The 11,738-nt window shown below is 32.5% G+C and overlaps 1 protein-coding gene and 1 pseudogene across 1 annotated transcript; one reads left to right on the top strand and one right to left on the bottom strand.

The window, feature by feature from the left end:
* The first annotated feature begins 2,751 nt into the window (after positions 1 to 2,751).
* LOC143616298 (putative xyloglucan endotransglucosylase/hydrolase protein 30 pseudogene) lies at positions 2,752 to 3,498 on the top strand (annotated as a pseudogene).
* Positions 3,499 to 7,405: 3,907 nt separating this feature from the next.
* On the bottom strand, positions 7,406 to 9,299 carry LOC143616299 (protein AGENET DOMAIN (AGD)-CONTAINING P1-like). Its single transcript, XM_077089172.1, has 2 exons — positions 8,873 to 9,299; positions 7,406 to 7,581 (listed from the first exon to the last, which is right to left on the bottom strand). The coding sequence occupies exons 1-2, from the start codon at positions 9,290 to 9,292 to the stop codon at positions 7,567 to 7,569; spliced, it is 435 nt and encodes a 144-aa protein (XP_076945287.1). The 5' UTR covers positions 9,293 to 9,299; the 3' UTR covers positions 7,406 to 7,566.
* Between the last annotated feature and the right edge of the window lie 2,439 nt (positions 9,300 to 11,738).

Here is an 11,738-nt window from a genome sequence, read left to right on the forward strand (position 1 = left end):
ACCCCTTACGTTTTATATCCTTCAAAAAAAAATATCTTTTAACTTATTTTATGGACTAAAGGTTAAAAAAAACAATAAAATATTCCATTTACTAATGGATTTCAAAGCTTTCAACGCACACCTTTGTAACGCTTGTGTTATACGCAAAGGGGTTTTTGCTTGATACGCGTCACAAATCTTTTTCCTAACCCTCAAATTACCAAACTACTCCTAAGCGTCCATCCATCCATCCCAACCAAACATGACGCATATATCCTCGGCCACCACAAATATTGAAACATACAGCCAGTTTTCATCTCACCTGTAATTACCAAACTACCCTTAGCCCACCCGATCCGATATATTATTAATCATATCATCACATCATACGTTCATACCAACAATATATAACCAAAGTATTCTGTCACAAAAACACAACTTCTTCAATATGAACGACCGGTTCTTTAATTCTCTCTCTAAAACCACCGTATGTGTATTACTAATACTCCTGCTTGCGGGCGGTTCCACCACGGCTCTGCCGCGTATTGTTTCGTTCCAAAACGGATTCACCCAACTGTTTGGAGGTGATAACAATCTCCTCCGCTCGGACGATGACAACACGGTCCATCTCCACCTCGATCAATACACAGGCATCAACTCTATCTCTGTCTATACAAATTAATTTAACGTACAAATAACTAGAGTAATTATTATTATTTTACAAATTTTGAACTAGCATGCTTCTTTAGTTACTGTGTTAAAAACTGTAGAATAATAATAATATAATAATAATTACTCTGACAAGTTTCTTTTTTTTTAATTGATTAGCTGGTTAATTTTATTTGTACTGGATTCTGTTTGCTGATAAATTATTGAAAAAACAATTTCAGGGGCTGGTTTCCGATCTTCGGATATGTACAACCATGGATTATTCAGTGCTAGAATCAAATTACCTTCTGATTACACTGCCGGAATCGTTGTACCATTTTATGTACGTAACTCCACAACTTTATTTGACTTAATATATATAATAATAATTATTGTTTAATTTTATCATTTATTTTTAAAATCTATTTACTACCCACTAATATTTAACTATATTCAACACACGGAAATATTATTCTTTAATTTTATTTTGGTTAGTTTGAATTAATTCTTTTGGATATACAAGTTGATATAATTCAGTGAGTTATGACTTATGATATAATTTGATGTACTTCATGCAGACATCGACTTCGAGTTCTTAGGCAACAAAAAAGGCAAGCCATGGAGGTTTCAGACAAATTTATACGGTAACGGAAGTACTAGTAGAGGTAGAGAAGAAAGATACACTTTGTGGTTTGACCCTTCAAAAGCCTACCATCGGTATACAATATTGTGGACTGCTTCCAAAATCATGTACGTTACGTTCTTAAATTCCCTTTAATAGTTACCGTGTTTGATTGAAATTATTTATTTTATTATAGAATATTGATGCATTATATTGAAAAAGTCAATTACGTGTTAAAATTTAAGACTTGGACTTGGAAGAAAAATGGGTGATGAAGAAAAGACATTAGACACCAATAAAGTTGCATAGTCAAGGCAATTCTATTAAAATTCTAGCATTTTTAGTTGTTTGATTTAACTAGTCCAGAAAGAGAATAAAATATCTTTCTACGTCTTTTGTTTCCACTGTTTAAAAATCTTTGGTGATTTTATTTTTAATTTTTTTTTTCAAAATTTAACTAAATATATAACTTTTTTTAATATTATTATTTTACAATGTTTTCGTAATTAGACCGGTAATTGAAATTGACAACTTAACGGTTCACTTTTTAAATTGGATATTAAAACCAAATAATGTCACGAGTACTTTCAAAATACCCCATCCGTCCCATTTAAAAGTGTCATTTCTATAAATATAAATTCAATTTTCAATTGTGCCCTACTATTAAATGTCATTTTTAGCCAAGGAAGAAAAAATGGTTTTTAGCTATAATAACTTAATAAATACTATTGTCATTTTACAGCTCATAAAATAAAATTATCAAACATTTCTTAATTTGTGTGTTTTTGGTCCCATGACATTTAAAATGAGACGGAGGGAGTAAGTAATATGTGTAATTATTTATTTATTTATTAAAAACAATATACAACTAGTTTATTCATTTATGTAGATTTATAGGGTTAACAAGATACAAAGTTTAAAATGACCAGAATATGGTATTTGAAGTAATAAAGTCGCTCAGGGCCGTCTTGTGGGTAAGCTAAATAAGGTCATGGCTTTAGGCCTTCACTTTTAGAAGGCCTCCATATTAAATTATAATTATGTATTATGAAATTTTGAAATTAGAGTTCTTCTAAAATTAGTAACTCATTGATAGGCCACAAGCTAATGAGGATTGCTTCATATCCATTATCAGTGCATATCATTCATATTTTGTAGTTCTAGCATACTCTATAGCGCAATACATATAAAGAAAAGAAAAGAAAAGAAAAATGCCTCAACATTTTAGTTATTTTTAGGCCTCCGAGGACGTTGAGCCGGCCTTGAAGTTGCTATATGAGATTTTGAAATATAAAAACAAAAAAAAGTTAAATTCGGTGAAAACACATCATCTAGCTCACAAATAACGCGATTTAGTATATTTAACCAGACCAGTTATGTGACATATTACTAATCCGGTCCAACCATGATATTTTTCATAATTTCCAAGTTTGAACTAATCGAAATCAAATTTTGAATTAAAAAAATTATTCTTATTATCTTTCTTTGTTATAATTTTCTGATTTTACATTGATGAGGTTCCTATAAGGGAAATCTTAAGAAGCGAAGAAATGGGTGCTGATTTCCCTTCAAAACCAATGGCACTATATGCCACCATATGGGATGCTTCAAATTGGGCTACAAATGGTGGCAAATACAAAGTAAATTACAAATACGCCCCTTTCGTCACCGAGATGACTGACCTCGTACTACACGGTTGTGTTTCAAACCCAATTCAAGATCTTCAATCTGACAACTGTGTTCGGATGGACAAACAACTAGAAAACATTCATTACAATAACATTACACCTAGACAAAGGTCCGTCATGAAAAGGTTTAGAGAAAAGTACATGTATTATTCGTATTGTTACGATACTTTGAGGTACTCGGTTCCACCACCTGAACGTGTGATTGATTCGACGCTCAGGCAACGGTTTAAGGAGACTGGGAGACCGGATTTTGATCGTAGGCATCGAAGGCATTCGAGGAAAAGAAGTCATGGTTTGAGCAATCAGATATTTGAGATTCAGGATGAGGATTAGTTAAGGGTACTATAGGAAGTTGGTTGTGTATAATACGAGTGGTTTTATTTTATAATCTTATTTTCTTTTTTACATAAATGGATTGTTTGAATTTTTCATTGTATTTAATATTGGTAATGTATACATATTAGAGTTAATGGGAATAAAACGATGCATGCTAGATTTTAGCTGGATTATGAAACACTTTGTTATAGGCAAGGATGTCAATTAGATCAGTATTGGTAATTTCAGTTCATACCCGATTTTAAAAGTATATACTATACCTGTTAGGTATCAAGTATACGCATACATAATTTGTTAAAATTAATAGTCAGGATTTTCAAATGCATTTCTTAGATTTTTTTTTCTTTTATATAATATTTTTATTAAAAGAAAATTAAAAAATTTAAAATTTAAAATTAGTGAATTAATATAATATTATTTATTTACTTAAGAATAAAGGAAAACAACATACATGGTATTGTAGCATACATGGCTATCACCATTTCACCTAATATGTCCCATTCTTGTAGCATATCCTTTAAAACTTTTAAAATTAATTATCTTACACCTGAATACGCCTACCGAATACTTCAGGTTTCAAGATTGCCCGTTGGATTTGTGTTTGTTTGGCATTCAAAACTATTTTTGACTGAGTACCACCATCGCGTTAAATTTATAACTTTGATACAGATCAATTTTTAAAGCTTTTTAACCGGCCCTGGCCTTTGTCTCGTATAACAATTTTGTTTTTAATGATGATCCATCTTTGGTATTATGGGTGGATCCATATGATGAACAATATAATACATCCAATATTCGAGAATCAATAAGTCATAATTGAGGGAATTGTTTTCTATAATATATATTTAAACTAAAGTTAAAGTGAGTCATACTTGAGTATGTTAGAAATAATAATTACACTATTCGAGTATTGTTATCATCAAAGTTGAATACAGCGATTCTAAAGGCTTTTTTTGGCTTTGAAAAGAATTTCGGTGAATTACAATGAAAGCATATTATTATATCACTTTTCAAATTCAAAGTTTGTAAAGTAAATATTTGTTTTTAAATCCTGTTTGGGAATACGCTTATGTTGCTATACCCTTTTAATTTGGTTCTTATTCCTATCAAATATATTAGTAACATATTATTAGAGTAGATTATCCTGCATCCTTGATGATTGGTAAACGTTTAAGTTAAATCTTAGATATGTAAAATCTCTCAAGTTTTTCTTAAATGCAAGGTAACCCTCAACCTCTCGAGAAGAGATCGAGCACCTATTACACTAAAGTGTCGCTAGTTAAGCCAAGAGTATCCAATCAAGTTGGTCAATGAACGACTTTATATTCATATGTTTTTTCTATCGTAAATTCAGGGCCAGCAGGGATGGTGAGGTAGGGAAGTTGACCGATCTCGGCCCGATCATTTCGGAGGCCTGAAAATTTAAAATCTACAAAAAACTGTATTAGGCCAAATGATCAACTTTATACCTCAGTTATCATCGTATCATTTACTTTTTATATATGAGTTATCGAATTTATATTTTACTTAAGACCCAAATTTATACTCGCTTTTGGCAATTTTTTTTAACGATTCTCGAAGACGGCCTGGTGGCTTGCTATCGTTGTACGTCTTTATTCATCTTGCGAATGTTAGTACAAGTGTTTCCTGGTTCAAATGTTTTACAACAAGTGACACCCAAACTTTGAATGAAATTTAAATGCTTAAACTAGAACTCTTTTAGGAATGACAGATAAATATCTTGTGGGTTTGGGTGTACACAATTTCAAGGAGTTTTAATTGACCTATGAAGTTTTGACTTTTTTGTTCTTAGGGGTGGATGTAATAAAGAAGGTTGAAAATATAGGTGTAGACTTGACTAGTAAAGAGAGAAATTTGGTGTCTTTGTGTAACGGGTGATACGTGAGTTTCATGGACAATTTTGCCGTTGATGAAGGCATGGAGCAATAACTAGTTGGGAAAATTTTATCAAGGGTATGAGTTTTTAATACGACAAAAATCTAACACGATATTTACGGCATTGGCTTATTCCGGGCTAGGCCTACGAGTTCGTTTAGTTAAACGGGCCGTGTCCGTGTTGACCCAACTGGTTCGCAAGTTGAATTGTTTTAACCTATTGGTTTACCTTTTCTAATTTTTGAGAATTTGTTTCATATAATAACTTAAACAATCAGGGAACTTTTATGCCAAAATTCAGAAATTTAAAAATAAGTTGACATGGTTAAAACATAATTGCTAAACAAAAAGTATAATTAAATAAAAATAATATGCAAATTTAGAAAGTATTATTATGTAAAAAGATCGAGTTAAACAATCCGTGTTCACGTCAACCATGAATAAAGAGTACAATGCAAAAGGAGATAAAATACATCATGAATCATGATGCTTGAAATGTGAACGTGAAAATTCTTAGTAAATTAAACAAATGTTTAAGTAAATAAGTATTGAAGTCGCTTCTTTATATTATTATTTTACGACGAAGATTAATATAATTTAATGATTATATTAATGTCAACAAGTGCATTATAAATGCCGAAACTAAGGAAATCGAGGCAAGACCAGGAAAAGTATTCGATAGCAAATGTAGTTACAATTTCATATCCTAGAATAAGTTAGCTAAGTGCACGTATATGCTTAAATTGAGATGGATTAAGTTCCCCTATGAATGTTTTGGGATTTACACATTCTCAAGTGGTTATTTGTGAAAGAAAACTACATGTACGCATATGCTAAGACATTTCACATAGTGGATTATTTGGGATGTGTCAACTTCCCATGTAAATTACAATAAACAACACTTTGGAATTGTATAACTATCAGTTGTAGCACTTACATTTTGTGTGTATTAAGAAGAAACTTTAAGGTTACATAGGAAAAAAACTCTTATTTGGCAGTGTTATGTGCGTGACACAAACCGACAAACATCCTAGACTAGCATACTTTGACTATAGTCTTGTTTGCAATTTTAATTGTACTATGACCAACCATATGGTGGTTAAAAACATGCCACTCTTTAGACAATGTATGGCTATGGAGAAAGTACCACTCATTTTTTCTAAAAACTTACTTGAATACTTTTCCAACTATTGTTATGTTTATTTACATGCATTTAATGTATATCTACACATGTGTATAATCAATAGCACATAGAATGTTGGGCTATTTCCGAGTAGGGTATAGAATAAGAGGTTAAGAGTTCAATCCCCGTATAAAATTCAAAATTGAAAAGATGGACAGCCAACTTATAAAGTTACACAACCATATAAAGGCTTATCCACTGGACCACTCATACAAGACTAGACAATAGTCATCTATGGCCTAAAATAACATGTCTAAATTTCATGAGAGGCCCAAAACAACAATCTAATACAAATTAACTATTGATCTGTAAACCTACAGGAGTAAATACATTACTAGGTTTTCATGATTCGGTTCGACTGGCTTTGATGAAAATTTTGAACCGACACGCAAGTACGATTTTTGTAAAACTAAACTGAACCGCCTGGTTGGCCAAGCCAAAACAGTTTTGTTTGCCAGTTTGGGCCTAGTTTTTTTTAACACTGAATCGTATCGATCGCTAGATCTTTGACAGTTCAGCAAAATGGCAGGGTTAAAAAAGATCAAACCTTTTTGCTTTTAAATCGTATCATTAGATCTTCCATTCACAATATATTTTTTCTTATCATCTTTTTTCAACTAACGAAAGCAGTCAAAGGCCAAGAGGACATCTAATCTGTGACTAATAGTTGTATACTCTACATCACTCCAAAGAAGACTTCAAACGTAACCTGGAGGACATAAACAATATGACCTAAACAATATGACATAACACTTGGAAAAAATTATGCAAATCTTGTGGAAACAAATGAACTTCAAGATACCCTAAAACTGAAATAGTTGCAGGTTTAGGACATTCCAAGATGACAGTTACAATTTCCATTGCTTGGAGCTTATATATCCCCAAATTAAATAAGATAAAACATATTCATTTTTTAACAACTTCTTTGCATATATAAATCCGCAGAATTAATAATAATACAGTATAATGATCAATAAGAGCATATAGAAAAAGTTAACACAATTCATAAGAGGGAGAGTGTCTAAATAATAACCAATTTCAAACTTAACTAGGAGCTAATAATAACCTAACATTAGCTACTTTGAGTAAACTAAAAGCAACTGAAAACAAATGACACTCACAACATTCAAGTTCAAAACAAGAAACAAAGGAAACAATTTACAGCCACTGTGATATAAAACCTGCAAAGGTTGACATTGATTCCCAGCTCTGCATTAGGATCTTTGACCCTGCACAAAGTCAACAATACTTTCATAATCCTATCGAGATCACAGTTCGTATTCTTTCTTTGCAAGGAGATTGTTTAAGGACGTTAAATAAACTTCTCTCGGTTAATGATAGATTGTTTGACCCGGCTCAAAGTCAACAACCCCTTCTTGAATATGTGTTTTCAAAGTGATTATAAATCAGAATCACATAAACAGTTGCTTAAAAACCAGATGTGTCGATTGTGTCAGTTGACGAGTTAGGGGGGTTGATGGGTTGAAATATTAATCCGACCACGACCAGTATTTTTATATGAGTCAAAACTTCAACCATAACCCGCACACGATTATAATCGTGTAACTAGAACACGACCCCTTTAACAAATTCATCTAAAAGGGTCAAACAGGTTGTCATGCTGAGGGTAGTAATCAAAATGAGGTGATGAGCCGAGCCGGTTTCGAGCTCTATTTCTATAGCCTGACTCGTCTCGTTTATTACTTATTAACGAATTCTTATCATAATTTTATATATCATAATTATTATTATTACAAAAATATATTTTTCAAAATATTAAATAAAATTTATACAAATACTAAGCTAGTTAGGCTCATGAGCTAGCTCAATCACAATTACTCGAGCTCGTTTATTGAATAAGCTTGTTTTGGGCTCAACCTCAGAGCCCAAATTCGTTTAAACTCAGCTTAACTCAAGCTTTTAACAAGCTATGGGTTAAACAACTAAAGGGGTGTTTGGCTGAAATTTTAAAAATTGCTTATTTGATTTTTGAAAAGCAAAAAGTGTTTGTTAGAGCATTCTCATCCCACCCCCTATCCCTAAACCAAAAGTTACACTAAAACTCACTATATTTTCTCTCTCAATTTCAATTAAATAATATTTTTTATACCTTTTATCATTACCTTTTCTCTTTCCTTCACTCACAACCACTTTCAAAATATATTAAAAAATTATAGGGGATGAACAGTAACTTTTCAAATATACAGAAAAATCACTACTTTCTCTAAAATATAAAAACTCTTCACTCACAGCACACTAAATCACTCACTAAATTATAAAAACACCCATCACATAAAAAGAGGGGTGGGATGAGAATGCTCTTAAACATCCATTTTAAAACTTCAAAAAGGCTTTTCAATTTTGCTTTTGTTTTTTAAAAAGCAAATAAGAAAATTAGAAGCTCAGCCAAACACCCACTAAACAAGTGAGTGGGTCCACTTGTTTAATAAAACAGGTCAAACACGTCAACCTAAACACGACCCGTTTAAATAAACATGTAAATTTAGTAATTTACAATACCTTCTTTTTCGGAATAGACCCAATCACCCAAACCCCATCCTTTGGGTTCCACTCTTGATGAACCCTTAACTTACTCAGCGGGTATGCAATCTTTTCACCCGAAGTCTCAAAATGCACCAGGTATTCCGACCCCAATACCTTAATAACCTTCCCAACCCACCACCCGTCGTTCGCGTAGGCGTCAACCGCCTCGGACAAACTAAAGTCAGTCGCCACAATCTCCCGCGGCTTCGGACGGATTTTATCGACGGATACGATCTCTCTCAAGGGACCTGATCCGTCGTTTTCGACAAGGGTTCGGTACTGGACAATGTAGTCTTTGTTGGAGATAGTGGAGATTATGTTTGCTGGGAAGTATGAACCCTTGAAACCATCTTCTTTGTTCAAGACTTCTACTTGATCACCTCTTTTAAACGACATGTTTTTTCTTTTTTTTTGGCTGGAAATTATTAAAGATTAAAGAAACAGAACAAGAGAAATTTTACTGTTGGGTCGATGTGAATAATGAAACCCTAATGGCATTTTTTTCTTTACAGTTTAAAGAAGAAGATAAGGGTGACGTAAATTGAAGGGTGGATTTGGGGCCATCTGGAAAAATTAAAAAGTTATAAAATCCTGAAAACTAAGCTGTCAGATGTCAACTGAATGAGGGAAAATTTACCGAATAAAACCATTATTATTTTTCAAAAATTAGAGTTTTACTTTTGGCCAAATTTTCAGTAGGAAATTTACCAAAATAAGATAACTTGATTGCTAAACGAGAGACATGCCGGTTAAAGAAGCTAATTTTTTAACAGATATTTTTTGAGTACTGAAATTTTTAAAAGTTTTAGGATGACTCATTTTTAGATAACCATGACTTGACATGTATCCTATGTAGGCTATATTTTTTTATTTTATTTTAAAGTTAAAACTCTAGCTTTTTAAACGAGTGTAAAAGCATTCTCAACCCGTTCTCCATCCCTATCTCTATAATTACACTAAAAAACACTACATTTCTCTCTCATATTCAATTAAATAATATTTTTTATACCTTTATCATTACAGTTTTATTACTCCTCTACTCACAACCAATCCAACAAATATTAAAAAATAAACAGGGGAAACAATGTAAATATTTCCCCAAATTTACAAAAAAATCACTATATTTCTCTCTCCACCCTATAATTTACACTCACAACCTCATCCTATAATTTGCAAACTTCTCTCACATAATTATAGGGAACGGGATGAGAATGCTCTAAGTGCGTTAAAAGAAGCAAAGCTAAACTATAATGGCATCTTTTTTTTTCTCCCACTTGCATATGACTAAAACACTTGATTTGTAGACTAAATTCAGGGCCGGCTCAATGTTTTTGAAGGCCTAAAACTAACTAAAATGTTGAAGCATTTTTCTTTTCTTTTCTTTATGCGTATAGCACTAGAGAGTATTCAAGAACTACAGAATATGGATGGTATGCACTGATAATGGATATGAAGCAATCCTCATTAGATTGTGACCTATCAATGAGTTACTAATTCTAGAAGAACTATAATTTCAAAATCTCATAATACATAACTCTAATTAAATATGGAGACCCTCTAAAGTGGAGGCCTAAAGTCATGGCCTCATTTAGCTTACCCACGAGACGTCCCTGACTAAATTTACCCTGTTTGAGACACGTATCGTATAATGGTTGGTTAGAACTTCGAAGGGTCCTATTGACTTTCCGTAAATTTCAACACCGAAAAAGTGACGTATATGATTAATCGGCTATATCTACATGGCGAATTTTTATTGGACAAATATGAAGATGATTATAAAGTTGTAGGCTAGAGTTCTAAGTCTATAAGGCTATGTGTAGTGGAGGGGCTACAATTGGGGGCGAATTGTGACACGTGACGCCCAGTCAGCAAAGGGGGCGACTTTGTTTTTGGGGTGTAATGGTGTAGGGGCTACAAGTTGGGCCCATAGTATCTTTTTTTAATAATTTTTTATAATTAAGATAATCAAATAAAAACCAATTTATTTAAATAATTAAATAAAATTGCATTAAAATTAAAAAGAAATACCAAAAAAATAACTAAAAAAAATACATAACTAAAAATATAAAAAAACATATAGCTCGGTTGGCGTACATGTTTAGGTTCGGGTCGGGAAATTGAAACAGTTAGCTCGGTTGGTTTAGGTTCATCGGGTTCCATTGTAAGTTCACGTTCGGTTGGTTTTGCGAACCATAGTGTTGTCCGAAAGGAGGGAATGAGTGGTTCGGTTGGTTCGGGTTGTTTCTAGGATTCATTTTGCATATACATATATACACACACACACAACATATATACATATACATATACATATACATATACATATACATATACATATACATATACATATACATATACATATACATATACATATACATACACACACACAACATATATACATATACATACACACACAACATATATACATATACATATACATATGCATATATATACACACACAATCCATACATGCTGGCCCCACCAAGAAGAACAATTCGCTGGACAAGTTAATGTCGCCCCCCACATTTCGCCCCACAATTCGTCTAGGGGGGCGGTGTTCGCGCCCCAAATCCCCCACTTTTCGCCCCTTTTTTCGCCCACTACACATGGCCTAATAGAATAACGTACTCAAAATGCCTATTTTACTATTTTGGTAAGTTTTAAGCAAGATTAATTTTGTAAATATGATGAGTTAAAGTTATATTTTTATAAACAGAGTTAATAACTATGACTTTTATATTTCTAGTGTTTGATAACGTTTTGCACAACACTTTTTATAAGTATTTAATTTTATTACGTAGCAAGTAATTACGATGAGATACGGAATAAATAAATGGATATAATA

This window comes from Bidens hawaiensis, unplaced genomic scaffold, assembly GCF_021521415.1.
Source record: "Bidens hawaiensis isolate Kalapana, Puna unplaced genomic scaffold, B.hawaiensis_p1.1 tig00046720_1, whole genome shotgun sequence".
NCBI lineage: Eukaryota > Viridiplantae > Streptophyta > Magnoliopsida > Asterales > Asteraceae > Bidens > Bidens hawaiensis.

Coding starts and splice junctions, on each gene's coding strand:
- LOC143616299 (XM_077089172.1), bottom strand. CDS start 9,292: ATGTCGTTTAAAAGAGGTGATCAAGTAGAAGTCTTGAACAAAGAAGAT.